The 15813-nt window shown below is 42.2% G+C and overlaps 1 protein-coding gene across 1 annotated transcript in view; it reads right to left on the bottom strand.

Annotated features, from left to right (window-relative positions):
- Positions 1-1850: 1850 nt before the first annotated feature.
- The window catches only part of LOC309563543 (uncharacterized protein), a 107117-nt gene continuing 93154 nt past the window's right edge, over positions 1851-15813 (bottom strand). The window contains exons 4-5 of the mRNA XM_082268003.1: positions 4817-4920; positions 1851-2034 (exon numbers count right to left, since the gene is read on the bottom strand). Coding sequence (XP_082124129.1) covers positions 1862-2034; positions 4817-4920 — 277 coding nt within the window. The 3' untranslated portion in view covers positions 1851-1861. The remainder of the gene's footprint in view (positions 2035-4816; positions 4921-15813) is intronic.

The raw sequence follows: 15813 nt of genomic DNA, 5'->3' as shown, positions 1-15813 counted from the left end.
CCTGCACTGTACAAGTGTTTGTAAGAAACGATGGCTCTAAATAGGAGCCGGGCGGCCATCTCCGCGGTCATGTGACTCCCAGCAGAGGAGCTCAGCTCCTCCTGCTGTAGCCCTGGATAGTAACAGCAGAAGAGCCGGGAGTCATGTGACCAGCCTAAAGACACTTCACAAAAAGGTATTCTTACAGTTATACAGTGGCAGGTGGGAGCTTAAATAAGAGGGGCTGGCAGCAAGGCAAAATTTAGCATTACAAACCCTTTAAAGGACAAATTATTTTTAGTCCAAAAGCCATTCATTCCTAGGGCTGGGCCCTATTTTTGATGGACACAGCCATTCAGTGAAGTATGGCCAATTCACATACACCAGGCCAGCAGGGGACACAGCACAGTAAAGATCTCCAGAGTGTGAAGGGTAAGTATTTTACTATGCAGGTGCACTGAGGGTGGAAACTCTTATAAACAATTTTAGTATAAATGAAGAGTTTTTTTAACAGGATTGTACAAGTTCATGAAAGGGTGAATTTTTCTTTGTGCTCTATTAGCATTCATCATACCACATTCAGCTTGGACGCCCAATTAGCTATAACTAGATCAGGTGGTGCTGTCACATTCAGATGTGAACACGAGCTTTAAAATTAAATGCATCTAAAGGCCCGTACACACGTACCGATCGTCGGCATACAAACGTCGGTGGACGAAGGATCTGCCGATTGTACGCGTGTTAGTATGGTGCCTCCGACAGATGTCTGCGCACAATCCGCGGACAAAAGTCTTTCTTGCAAACATGAAAATTTTTGTATGCCGACACCAGAACGGACGATTGTTCGCCTGTCAGTACACAATTCGGCCGACAGACCGCAGATTTGCAAGACTGGGCATGCTCAGAAAATAGAAAACACAGGGAAAGTTAACCATTACATGACATCACTTCTGCAGTCGGCGGACAAAATTCTTGTGCTGTCCTTGTGCTGTCTTTGCACTTTTCAGCAGACACCGACATCCCGGGGAGAAAAGAGGAACATTTGTATGCCGACCATCGGTACGTGTGTACGGGGCTTTAGGCAAATGCAAAGTAAAAACAAAACAGTATATCATAGTTAAATACTAACACTTCATACAACTGTTTTCTATTTTTTTAGACTGGAATATTTTTATCAATATTAGCAAGTGTTGGTTAGCTTGATTAATATTATATAACTAATTTTTCTACCTAAATAATTTTTATACGACATATATAGCTTTTATTTTGTCCATTATTTTTAACAAACTATCTGCTTATGCTTTTTTTTTCTCACAATTGCTTATGCTTTATATATCCTTACAAATGGGCAAATTATTTTAAAAATGCACAATTTACACTTAAAAGTTTATATTTTTTATTTTTAACTATTTTTATTTTAACTGCAGCCTGCCCTGACAGCTGGCATGTGATCACCATATTTGTCTGCCATGATGATCAAATGATCAGGAACTATTCAGCATGGTGCCCAGTCATTCGTTTAAAACCAGCGCTGTCAGTGGGTGTCCAAACTGCAATGTACAGGCAATGTCCAGTTATCACAGCCATGGAAAAAACGAACACATATAAATACTAAAAGCAACATTCTGTGGAAACTACAAACTCCATTTAAAACCATTCTCATGCAGAGAGCACACTTTCTAAAAATGGGGGCATGTTGTTAAAAGTTCATTAATGTGGGATTACCATGTAAAAAAAAAAACAGTAGTCAAAACTGGGCAGGAGGTATTCAGGAGTCCTTTTTAGTTACCGCATAAAGAAAAAACCACTGGAGCCACTTACACTGGTCTGCAGACAGGAAAAGGAAGCTGAGTCATGCGAACTGTGGTTGCTTGTGTGTAGACTAAAACAAATTGGTTTTCAGCATGATGGCAATGAATTCACTTATGTCCACTGCGCAGTCTCCATTTTTATCTGCCACTTGTAGCATTTCTTCAAGCTCTTTGTTTGTAAAATATAATCCAGCCAATTTGGAGGCTTTTCTTAAATCTGCAGCTGTTATTTTTCCATCATTGTCTGAATACCAAACAAAGAAAATTAATAGTAGAAATGAAAAAAACGCGCTTCCAACTATAATAAAGCAGCCAGCATCAATCATAAAATGATAACAATAAAACAGTAAAAATGCAGCGCTGGTAATAAAAGATAAAAGTAAAGTCCACAATGTAAGATCAGTCCATGTTCGTTAGTACCTTGGTGTAGATAGATGAAAAGTCAAGTGGGCAATCAGAGTAGCCTACACCTCCGCCACATGCAGTAATACGCATCTTACCAAATCCCATTGACCACTGCTCTCACAGTGATCCAGATAGCCACAAACAGCTCCCATGGGCAGATCCTACTGAAGGGCAATTGGCAGATCTCAAAATCCTCCCAGAAGCAATGGACCTTAATCCCTGTGGGCTTCCATAGAGTGTATGATGCCAAAAAGAAAAAATAAGAGGACCAATGGTGCATTACTTCAAACCAGAAGGTTTGTGTAAAAAGATTTATTGCACTCACCACAAAGATGATACATTGCGCAGACAGCAAACAATATAGTTTAAAACTGCTATACAGCGGCGGGCTTCTTCCGGCTTGTGACGTTAGGTTGATGGCAGACTCCCCCTACATGTTTCGCAATAAGTCGCGTCATCAGGGGGGATATTAAATAATTTAAATATAAATACCCTCTTTCTGCTGGTGCCTTAGCATAGCTTTTGCTTCCTGATTAGACTGCTGCTTATGTTCTGTTTTGTTACTGACCCTGGCTTTTCTGGACCACTCTTTGGATCACCCCTTTGGATTGCCCAGTCTCCTGTTTTCGTCTCGGCTCATTCCCGTCCTCTTATCTGGACTTCGCTCCCTTGGGGCCTGGCTTCTAACCTACAGCTCCTAACCATGAGTCATACTCTCTGTTGTTCCCTGAGCTTGCTTGCTTGCACTTTTTTTGTGGTCCCGATACTTCAGTTGCAGGACCCTATCCACTCCTCCACCTAATACAGGGATAACAAGACTACTGGTCAGGAAACCGGAGGGGCGGTTGGTGTCTCTGGCAGGCCTAACAGTCTGTAATGGAACTGGGCAAATGGGACTGCATCAAAGGAGGCTACCATCAGCCCCAGGACTCTTCAAGAGAAAACTGAAGAGTTTGAGTCTGGGAGCATAATGTCTGAGGATGGAAAACTCTGGCTGGAGTTGTATCTAGAATAACACCCAGATATAAACAGCGATGAATCGTTTCCAGTACTGATTTCTGAAGGTCCAGGACTCAGCTAAACCTCTTCAAAGCCTCGACAGTTGTGGCAACATCGTCTGCTAGCACCTTGATATTTTCTCAGGAGGAGGTTGTCTAAATATCCCTCAGTGGGGATGCCCTTGGAGTGCAGCAAGGCTAACACAGGGGGCAGCAATTTAGTGAATATCTGTGGTAAAAAGACAGGCCAAATGGCAGGACTACAAACAGAAAGTGCAGGGAACCCACAGCAAAGGGAAGGTAAATAGTTTGACGTAAAGCCTCTGGAAACATTCTACTGCAGGCACTGGGGAGATGATCCTCTGCTCGAAAAAGACCCACCAGGTCTGTATGGAGATCTGTTAACCCATGTGGTGGCAGGTTGGATGCCATTAATTTGGGAGGGGGCTGAGAGTAAAACTCTAGCTTGTAGGTCATCTGATCTTCTGGTTGTCTGTGTTTGCAAAGATTTTGAATGGCCCCCACCCTTAGGAAAGTGGTGGGCACTCATACTGGAAATGAAGTGGGAGATTTCCAACATCTCATCCACATTATAGTTCAAGGCTGCAGCCATGAGTGCCAGGAATGCCAAGAGCTCTACTGCCATAGTGAACCCTTATAATGTTCTTTGTCCAGTCAGCTTTTGTCCAGTTAGCTAATGTTTAACAAACTAAGTTTATTGTCAGAACAGGTTGCACTGCAGATTGAAAACTGAGTTTGAGAAGGGACATCCAACACTTGTCTATGGGGTCCTTAACCACAGAAGCATCCTCCATCAGGAGAGTTAATGCTCTGTTAAGTTAAGACACTTAACAAAAGGGGCAGTCCACCTTTTAACAAACACAACTTTCAGTGTCAATAAAGAAAGAAACAGTGGATAAATCTTGAAAGAGTCCTGACAGACTGATGCCTTATAGACTGAGGATTGCACTGTTAAAAGCTACAAGCTGATTCTCTAGTTTTAAAGTGGAGCTTACAGTTAGTGTTGGGCTTCATGTTCGAGTTCAACGTAAGTTCGACTCGAACATCAGGTGTTTGTGTGTTTGCTGAACACATGAACACCTGGGGCGCTCGACGGGAAGTTCACACACCAATGAGTGCCCCATAATGCACTGCGTGATCGCAGTGCATTAAGTGCTTGTGATTGGCCAAAGCATGCACCTGACCTGTATGCTTTGGCCAATCAAAGCACAATGTCCTGTCAGAACCATGATTGGCCAAAGGTAGGGTATAACCTGAATTGTCCCTGAACAGGAAAGGAAGGTAAACTTGTTGCAGTGACAACTGTTTACAAAATCACTTTCCACAGTTGAAAGACATTTCCTCTTATTCCCTTTTGTGTCTTCTGGACCAGAAGTGAAAGGAAAAAGTAACACAATATGAAAAAAAAAAGGAGTTTTAACCTTTCCCTACTCTATTCATAACAATAAAGCTTCTTTTAACTAACCAGAATACCTGAAAAATGCTAGTCTTAATGATTGCATATAGTCATATGTGCATGGCAGTGCACTTAAATTTGCCCAATAATATTTTAAGTAATTATCAGAAATACATTTTTTAAAATACATACAATTGTCTTCTTACCAATATCAATTGCTGAAAATCCCTTGTTAAGCTCTCTGTAGAAATCCCGGGCCAAGCCATGCCAATCTGAAACAAGTTTTTGGAATGCTTCCAAGCTAAGGCTCCTGAAACAGATGAGATACAGGAAATTCACAACACATAGTTGTTTTTATAAAAAACCCTTTCACAACAGCTGATAAGATTAATTGACACCTTGTGTGCAGCACATAAGGACATATCAGAAAATGGAGGTTTTACATTATACTTCCTTCTCTACTTGTTGTCTGATGTTGCTGTCTTGCTTCATAGCGCAGTCATCTCTAGCAGGAGAGAACTGGTAAAAAGTAGTTGAAGCTGCAGCAACAAATAGGAGACATTTGCCAATTTCACGCGTGCCTTTTCAACTCATTCAGTAATATTTTTGTGTATAACAAGATCCCTAAAGGAAAGGTGATTTCTGACCCTGAAAGCTAGTGGCTACATTGAGACTGTGCAACCTAGCATTGCACATTATTTACACCTCATTGCATTCAAGTGTCAGATGATTCCTGAAGACATGGGAAATAGGAGCAAGGAGAGCCATACTCAGAAATTTCTCCAAAGACTCCATCTCAGCAGAAAAATATCACCTGCTTCCATCAGGAGAAAATGGAGGCATTTCAGATTAAAGATTTAAAGTGTAACTCCACTTTTGTTGAGAATATAAAAGGGGGCACATTATGTGGCCACTTGTGTGGGATTGTGGCCACCCCTAGCAGCATTAGGTTAGATAGATAAAGGGGTTAAGCTATGCAGGATTAGGCTTTTATGGGGTTAAAATTATACCTGTGCTCTGCAGCAGGTGTCAGCCAATAGGGGCATGAGGAAGGTTCCTGCAGGTGTAGCAGAGGCTATATAAGTTTGGTCTGGTCTGGGGTGCTTCCTTTATGCACCGAAGAGCAAGAAGAGGAAAGTTCCCCACCCTCCCTCCCTTTGTCGCAAGCACCTTTGTGTGGTTGGGTCACCCTGGTATCCTAGGGGGGACATTGTATTTTCATAATGGTAATTTATGGTTTATGGTTGCTCAAGTTCTTTAACTGAGCAACTAAAAGTTATTACGGTATTTGAGTGGTTGTTTACAAACAGTTAAATATTTATGATTTAAATTATATTAAACCAATAAAGTGTGCCGCGGCCTTTTCTTGCCAAACTGTGAGTCAGTGCTATTATTTAGTAGTTTAAGACAGTATTGCGGGAGTGTGGCCTACAATTCCAATAAACATTCCCCTCTGGGTGATCTATGTCCATTACAAGGATTTTAACAAACTTTGTTGCAGATTCCTACCTTTTGTTATTCTGAAGAAATCACTGTTTGTTCCTCTATGCTTCTGTGCTGAGTGGGTCCCATGGGAGTGTTTTCCTAATTATCTGTCAGCTGTCGCAGCTGCAGGGCTCTAATGAGTGAAGTTGCTGGGCCAGCATCCTTTTAGACGTGTTCCTATTGGGAGTGTCTCACCAAAAATTACATTTTTGTTGCAGGGGATGCCAGATATCTGATTTGTATCTTAGGCAGACTTCTGGGAAAATTGGTGAGCCAATCACACAAGCAGGAAATTATCTTTCTGGGGTGTGGTCAGTACACATTCTGTGTACAGAACAGCTCCAGGTAGCCATATTGCATTGCATTTTCAGAAAATACAACAACTGCAGATTGAAAAAGAAAGGTCATTTTTAATAACATTCAATTACAATATGATTTGTGTCCCTTTAGTTACCCTTTAAGCACAGGGTCTCTTTGGAATAAAAAAACCCTCGGGTTCCCCCTTTCTAGCCCCCTTACATATTATAAAGTCAATCCCCTCCATCCATGTGCCTGTTTAACTCTTTCCAATGCTAGTGGCCTCCTATATTGCTTGCTTGTGTAGGGCGAATGGTTTGGCCCAAGCATGAGTTTGGGCCAAACACGGACTCTTTATTCGCTTGGTGATTGGTAATATGTGATATTGGCGTATAGAGAGATAGAACAGGACTCTGTTTCATTCTACTAGCAAGTTAGTGTGCTATAGTGGGCTATTGTGATTCTATTGTGAGTATAAAATATCAGTTTAGTGTAAATATAGTGATAGTGCAGCGTGAGGGTAGTGCGACCATTCAGTTTTACTTTAGTGTCACTTTTGTATGAATCTAGTGATAGTGCAGTGTGAGTGTAGTGTGACCATTCATTTTTACTTTAGTGTCATTGTATTTTGTTAGGGCAGGTTTCCTGCAGCATATTTCAGTGCGTTACTTTACGTATAACACAGTATGCTGCAGTGCGTTGGTGAACGATAACCACAATATATTGCAATGCATTAGTGCATGTTTAATGCAGTATATTTTAGTGTGTTCTTGCATGTTTACCGCAGTATATTGCAGTGCCTTAATGCACGTTTATTGCAGTATATTTCGGCGTGTTGGTGCACATGTACAGCAGTATATTGCAGTGTGTTAGTGCATGTTTAATGTGACAAAATGATATAGTGAAATATAATAGCTGCGCTCAACCTAAAAAATAAGGAAAAACAAATTGTGCAATACCATGTGCTGTGATTGAATAAACAATACATCAATAGTGCAAAACCCAAATGACTGGTGATTTGCAAAGTGAATATGTGCTTAAAGCAAAACCATATACAATATGCTATACATATAAATATAAATAAAATGCCAAATAAATCGTGACCACGTGGCAAATTAGTCCCAACAAAGGAATATGTATAGACCACTACAAACAGTCCAATATAAATGGAAAAGCTGAAGAATCTTATATTTGTGCTTCTTCCAATAGAAAGACACCTCCACCAAATCCCAGGATCACCCGGTGAGTCAGGCTTCTTATCAGATATGGTGGACCCCAAAATTATAAGGGGTCAGTAAGGACCTTTCTCATAGGTATAAGACAGGGTTATTGGTTGGTTCCCATTGTATCCATCGGACCGGATCTTAAGACAGTCACCATGAAGTATACACCAGATGTAAAGCTCCAATAATATCATACATAAATGAAAGAGGAGAGCTCCATGGTGAAGTAAGTCGGTACAACATATATTTATTGGTAGAATAAAACTTACAATGGGTATTCTTGAGTCAGAGCAGATAAATCACAATATAAATACCGAACGCTGGGTGAACGCACTTCCGCGTTCCAGCTTGCGTTCCACCCCGGAGCCGGATATGACGTGGATTGGTGTGATGCGATCAGACGTCCCGACGCGTTTCGTCAGCACGAGAACGTTAGCCGATGAGGCAGTCATCATGGAAGAAAAGAGAGCAGCCACCCTATTCCAGCAAATTGTGGAGCTGTTATCTCCTGGCCCACTTCCCACAGCTCAGCTGTCTGGGCCATTTTTGGCACATGTACAGCCGATCGCACTGTTGCAATTTGCAAACTTTGCCTCAAGCAGATCAAGTGTGGCAAAAACACCAGCTGTTTGGGTACCACATGCAATTCTGCTCCCCCTCACTCCTCACCTTTCTAGTCTATCCCCAATATACCTCATGACCTCTTACCAGCCTCCACTGACAGGGATGATGGTATTGGGGAGGGTGTCACAGGTCATTGCAGAACGTTTGCCAGTAGCACACTACCAGCTGTAGAATACAACAGGCAAATTACTCTGCCCCATCTGCTACAGCAAAAAAAAGAAAATACAGTCCCTGACACCCACATGCCCAACATATAAATTCCAGCTTGTCGAAGCTGCTGGCTTTACAATGTCTGGCAAGTTCTGTCCCCCTTTCATGAATTTGCAGAATGTGCTGTACCCCAATGGCAGGTTCCCAGTCGCTATTTCTTTTCACGTAAGGCTATTTCAGCTCTGTACCATCATGTGAAAGGCAATGTTGTGGCATCATTGGACAAGGCAGTCAGCCGCAAGGTCTACGTTACTGCTGCAATTTGCAAACTTTGCCTCAAGCAGATCAAGTGTGGCAAAAACACCAGCTGTTTGGGTACCACATGTTTGACAAGGCATTTAACCTTCTACCACTCAGCCCATTGGCAAGAGCACCTGAAAGCCACACAAAAGGGATGCAATTCTGCTCCCCCTCACTCCTCACCTTTCTAGTCTACCGCCAATATACCTCATGACCTTTTAGCTGCCTCCACTGACAGGGATGATGGTATTGGGGAGGGTGTCACAGGTCATTGAAGAACGTTTGCCAGTAGCACACTACTAGCTGTAGAATATAACAGGAAAATTACTGCTACATCTGCCCCATCTGCTACAGCAAAAAAAAAAAAAAAAAATACAGTCACTGCCACCCACATGCCCAACATATAAATTCAAGCTTTTCGAAGCTGCTGGCTTTACAATGTCTGGCAGGTTCTGTCCCCTTTCATGAATTTGCAGAATGTGCTGTACCCCAATGGCAGGTTCCCAATCGCATTCCAGCTCTGTACCATTGTGTGGAAGGCAATGTTGTGGGATCATTAGACAAGGCAATCAGCCGCAAGGTCCACATTACTTCTGACACACGGTCCAGCAAGCATGGTCAGGGACAATATATTTTGTTCACAGCACGCTGGGTAACTTAGCTTGCAACTCGGGAGGATGCAGGACAGTGCTGCAGCTTGTTGTGCTGCTAGGTCTCCATACAGCTAGTGGTGATGACGCGAGATTTGTCAGCTCCACCCCCTCGTCCTTCTCCTCCATGCCCTCCTCTGCTGAATTTTCCTATGAACCACCAGTACCCACTAAGCGTTCAAGGGGCTATTCAATGATACAGGCTAAAAGGTGTCATGCAGTACTACAGCTGGTCTGTGTAGGGGACAGGAGCCACACCGAAGCAGAGATTATTTCAGCTCTGCAGGGGCAGTCCCAAAGATGGTTCACACCACCCCAGCTGGAGCCAGAAATGGTGTTTTTCAATAATGACACAAACTTTCTGTCCTCCCTTAGACAGGAACAAGTTGATACATGTGCCATGCCTGGGACATGCCCTCAATTTTGTGGTGCAGTGTTTCCTAAATAGGTACCCAGGGTTGGAAGAGCTTCTAAAGCAGGCCAGAAGAGTCTATAGCCATTTCAGGCGGTCATACATAGCCAGTGCTTGGTTGGCTGAAATTCAGTAGGAATTCCACCTGCCCATAAACCACCTGATTTGTGACATGCCCACCAGGTGGGACTTGACTTTGGCAATGCTGTAGCGGCTGCATATGCAGTAGAGGGTCGTCAGTGACTACCTGTGTGAGTATGGCACAACGATAGGCTCAGGCCAGTTCGGTTTTTTTTCCCCCACGCCAATGGCTGCTGATAAAGGATGCATGCACTGTACTGTCACCATTTGAAGGGGCCACAAGGATGGTGAGCCATGACAATGCATGCATAAGTGACACAATCCGTGTTGTGTTCCTGCTGGAGACAACTCTGCGTGGCATTATTGAGAGGGCACTCGAGGCAGAGCAGAGGAAGAGGAGGACTTCCTTTCCTCTCAAGGCCAGCTTTATGCAGACACCATTCTTGCCGCACCGCAGAACACACAAGAGGAGAGGGAGGAGGATTCTAGTAGTTTTGAAGCAGAGCAAGACATACATCAACCCTTAACAGATGGTTTTTCATCCCCAGAACCCTTGGGAGTAGTACGTGGCTGGGAGGAGGCAGTTCCAGATACTGTAATCCTCAGTGACATAGAGGAGTCTGCTTCTCATGCCTCTGCAAACTTGCGGTGCATGGACTCCCTCATTCTTCAAAGCCTGCAAAAGGATCCGAGAATATGTGGCATCAAGGAGAAGGATCACTATAATTTGGCAACCCCCCTTGACCACCGTTACAAGGGGAAAGTCACAGAACTCTTCCCGTCCCCACAGAGGGAACAAAAGATATAGTCTCTTGAGGACACCTTAAAAAGGAGTTTATGTAACACCTTTCCAGGCTCTGATAGGTTACAGTCTCGTGGAAAACATAGTTTTGAGGCTCCTGTTGGTCAAGAGAGGAGCAGTGGAGAAGGGGCTGCCCCAGTGATGCATTTCAATTTTTTTTTTAATCCTCAGCGCCCAGGGCTGTCAGCTTTTACATCCCTTTGGCAGCATCTGTATCATATGGGGGAAGATTATCTAGGGGTGAAAACAGATATGAAGAGCTTTCCAGTTGATGATCCACTGGGTTACTAGGTCATGAGACCACTGTTCAGAACTTTCCCAGTATGCAATGCAATTGGGCTGCCCTGCATCCAGCGTGCTTTCAGAATGGGCATTCAGTGCTTCCGGAGGTTTGGTGATAGATAAGAGAGCGCGTCTGTCCACAGACTCCGTGACTTCAAAGAAACTTTAGATAGATAGGTCCCACCCTTTGTAAAACATATCAATTGTAACACAAGTCCTTAGCTAGATAGAGCAGTTGTTTTTAAACCAACAGAATGTAATGTAACTGAATTGCTCTCCCAACATGTCTTTCTACCTACATGTTTGTAAAATAAATATATTTTTCAATCTGGCTTCAACAGTCAAAATGTTACTAAAATCCATAAGTTTTGGGGTTTTCCCTACAATCATAGGAGTGCAATTCATTTTGCACTCCTGTGACCCATTTTCATCAGAGAGTGGGCTGTAGTCCGTTCTCTGCTAACATCACGAAAGTCGGCCTAGGCAGTGCATCATCACGACAATAGAAGTCGGGATCCGCCAAGTGCCTGGACTGACACCCAGCTCAGCCTCACAGCGAGCCACTGAGAGCCTAAACTAGCCAATCCCTGTCCCTCCACAGCCCAGTGCTCCAGTGGGCAAGGAGGGGGCAGAGCATAGACCTGCTCAGAGAGCTGTCAGAATGGAGCGAGAGGCGGTGTTCAGTCGCTCGGTTCTCAGTGTTAGGGGCGCAGATGCAGCATCGGATAGATGCAGCATCCATCTAGGTAAGTATAAATAAATAATAAAAAAAAAAAAAAAGCAAACTTCTCTTTTAAGTATACAAAATGTATTTTTGAGTAGCTGAACTGTAATAGGTTCTGAGGTCAATAAATCTACACTGCAATGACAGCTAAACAAAACAGATAAAGGAAAATGAATCTGTCACTAGTAAAGATCCTGATGATCCTGCACATTTAAAATCAGCTTTTCTACACTGCAGACTTCACAGTTTAACTGTTTCAGGACCACCCACCCTGCATTGTATAGAGAACAGGCGGCTCCTACAGCAACAGCAACTTACCTGTACATCGCTCCGTGCTCCTGGGTACAGGGTGTGCGCTCCTTTTGGCTCCCACTGTGTCCATTCACAGTCAGAAGGTCCTGGGCCAATGATTAATGGCTGGGACCTGCTGATTAGCTGTGTCCAATCACATCCCAGAGCCCTGTGTTGACAAACAACATAGGTCTCTGTACAGGGGGAACAGTCCTTTTATTTCATCTCCCTGCAAAGCAGGGAGAAGGAACAAATTAATTTTTTTAGTAAAAAGCTTCACTTAATACACACATTAACACTTGTTAGGAACACACTTAACCCCTTGATTACCCCGAGATGTTAACCCCTTCCCAGCCAGTGTCATTAGTACAGTGACAGTGTATAGTTTTAGCACTAATCACTTTATTAGTGTCACTGGTGATGTAAGTGTCAGTCAGTTCCGATCCAGCAACAGGTAGTGTCAGATTGCCTGCTGCACTATCACAGTCCCACTATAAGTAGCTGATCATTGCCATTACAAGTATAAAATAAATAAATAAATACAAATTTCAGTATATGTAATGTAAAGTATATATTATAGTTTGTAGACACTATAACTTTCACACAAACTAATCAAAATACACTTATTAAGTTTGTCTTTATTTTATTTTTATTTTTTACCAAAGACATGTAGCAAAATATACTTTACCCTACATTTTAAAGAAACTAGATTTTTTTACATTTTTTTTATCGATATGTTTTATTGAAGAAAGTAAAAAATGTATGTTTTTTTCCCCCAAAATTTCCAGTATTTTTCTTTTAAATAATAAAAATAAAAAACCCAGTAGGGATCAAATTCCGCCAAAAGAAAGCTCAATTTGTGTGAAAAAAATTAAATAAATTTGATTTGCCTGCAGTGTTACATGACTGCATAATTGCCAGTTAAAATAGTGCAGTGCTGAATAGCAAAACATGGCCAGGTCATGAAGGAGGTAAAGCCTTCTAAAGCTCAAGTTGGTATTTTGCATCAACATCCTGCCCAATGGGGTTCCCTCCTAACCCAAGGCCCCAGAGAACCTGCGTGGGCTGCTATGGCTAGTACTACACCACTGCAGTTCCCTGACAGGTATATTTTGATGCCTTGTTCAGTGGTTTACATCCAAATGCAAGAATTTGCCAACCAAATATATTTAAAACAGACTTCCGGCAGATAAGGCCACATATAAAGAATATTCTGTATCCAAGAACTGGTAATTGTGTAGTTTGTCATATCCCTAATTGGCATGTTTTTGGTACCTCCATTTATTATTTTCTGTTCTGAAATTCCAAGCTGTGCATTGATTAAGGATACAAGCCTTGTGTGTACATTTCTCAACATCAGAAACCTAAACTGTTAATCCAGTTAATTCAAAGTCATGTCTGTACTTTATATCTCTGACTTTGTTAATGTGCTTCAGAACAATAGAATCATTTCCCTTTTCTATATATACTGAACAAATTTACCTAACAAATTACTGACATCTAGTCATGTACATGTCCTTTGTATTTTCTCAGTGTTTTGACTGATAACAGTAACGATATTGCAAATTACTTGAAATAGAAAGAAAATTTCATACTAAAAAAAACATTTGCAGAATGATCATTTGATGTAGAGAAATATTGATGATTTCTTTTTTTTTTTTACAAATAAATTTTTCTTTTATTATTAAACATATAAACAAAACAAGTAATTACAACTACAATACATTACTCTGCACAAAAATTATCCATACATACAAACACAAAAAAAAAAAATAATAATTGGGAGAAGAGGGGAGGGGAATATCAACAAAACAAGATTAGAGAAAAAAAAAAAAAAAAGGGGGAAAAGAGGATTTAAATCCTATCCTGCTTCTATCATTGTAGAGCAGGTGACATTGGCACCCCTACAGCATCAATCCAGGCTGACCACACTTTGTCAAATTTTTTTGGGCAGTTCCTACTACCGTATGTAAAACGGTAGAATGGAAGTGTCTTAGTAACGGCGGCTATCCAAGTTGACCGGGTGGGAGACTCAGGTAACTTCCATCGCAGAAGGATTTCTCTCCTGGCATAAAACAGGGCATACGTGATGCACATTTTAACATATTTATCCCCAACCACTTCTGTAAGATTGCTCAATAGAGTAACCTTTGGGTCCAAAGGAATCATAGTATCAAAAATTTCCCCAATAGTGTCCGTCACCGCTTTCCAAAAGGATACCAGCTCAGGGCACGACCAAACAACGTGTAAAAAGGTACCAATTTCACGCCCACATCTAGTGCAAGAGGGATCGTTCATAGGGTATATCCTAGCAAGACGTTGAGGCGTGTAATATGCTCTGTGTAAGAATTTAAGTTGTATAAATCTATCCCTGGCCGTTATCATTGAGGGAATGTAAGTATTAACCGAGTCCTCCCAGTCTTCAACAGTCAAGTCTGGAATGTCCTCCTTCCATTTATTATAGATTTTCTCAAGAGGCTGACTATAGTCTGTTGAAAGTATAAGATATATAGCAGAGAGAGTTTTCCCTATAACCTTAAAAGTTAACATTTTCTCCAAGGGGTCCAATTCCAAGACAACTGGGCCTTGGAACTGAGCCCGCATAGCATGGCTAAACTGCCGGTAACTAAATTCCATAGTGCTAGGCAGTGAATACATAAACTGGAGAACCTCAAACCCTGGGAGTCTTCCATCTTTAATAACATGTTTCATGGTCACAATCCCTTTGGCAGCCCATACCTGGGGATCAGGAAGTTGATACAAATGTGATAAATTAGGATTACCCCACAACGGAGTGTGGGGGGATATATATAGAGGTTTGTTATATATCGCCCGTGCCCGAGTCCATATCCACAGCACCATCTTCATCAGACTGGTAATCTGAGGATGTGCCCGTTCACCCCGAAAAACAAGATTACTTAGAGCCGCATAGGATCCCAATAGTGCTGCTTTTAGTGTCACTGCGGAGTTAAACTTGGGCTGGGAGAACCACCACCGGACCGTCACCAGTACAGCCGCCCAGAAGTACATTTTAAAGTTAGGAAACGCTAAACCCCCTCTTGCAAGTGGGAGATACAACGTACGCCTTGCGACACGTGGAATGCGCCCGGCCCATAAAAAAAGTTGTTACCATACTGTCTAATCTCGAAAAAAAGGTTTTAGACATATCATTAGGGGAATTATGAAAAAAATACAAAAACTTCGGAAGGTAACTCATTTTTAATAAGTTAATTCTGCCTACCGGAGATAAGGGAAGCATGCGCCACGACGCACACCTCTTATTTAATTGTAAAACTAAGGGTTCAATGTTATCTTGCTGATAAACATCCAATGTTGGACCCACTTTGATGCCCAAATACACCATATCCTGTACCCATTTCAACGGTGTCTGAGTATCAATTAAAGGGACCAATGGATGTAATGGAAAGAGGACAGACTTAAACCAATTAATGCGTATACCTGAGAAGCGACCAAAGATATTAAATAATTGTAGGGCCCTATGTAATGAGGTAGAAGCATCAGCCAAATAAATCAAAGTGTCGTCTGCATATAAGGACAATTTCTCCTCAATAACACCCACTTTAATGCCTCGGACCCGTGGGTCCGCCCGCAACATAATCGCAAGCGGCTCCAGGGCCAAGGCAAACAAGGCCGGAGATAGCGGACATCCCTGTCGGGTACCCCTCAATAAGGGGAATTTATCCGTCAGGGATGAGTTAGTACGGACCCTAGCAGTGGGGTTACCGTAAAGAAGCTTAATCCATGACACAAACTTAGGACCAAACCCGAAGTTGGCTAGGATCTTCCAAAGAAATGGCCACTCAACAGAGTCAAATGCTTTCTCGGCGTCGATTTCTAAGAACATTTTTTTTGTGGAGTAGT

This window comes from Pelophylax lessonae, assembly GCF_965119305.1.
Source record: "Pelophylax lessonae genome assembly, chromosome: 9".
Taxonomy (NCBI): Eukaryota; Metazoa; Chordata; class Amphibia; order Anura; family Ranidae; genus Pelophylax; species Pelophylax lessonae.
The sequence above is the reverse complement of the archived record's forward strand: the minus strand, read 5'-3'. Positions and strand labels throughout refer to the sequence as shown.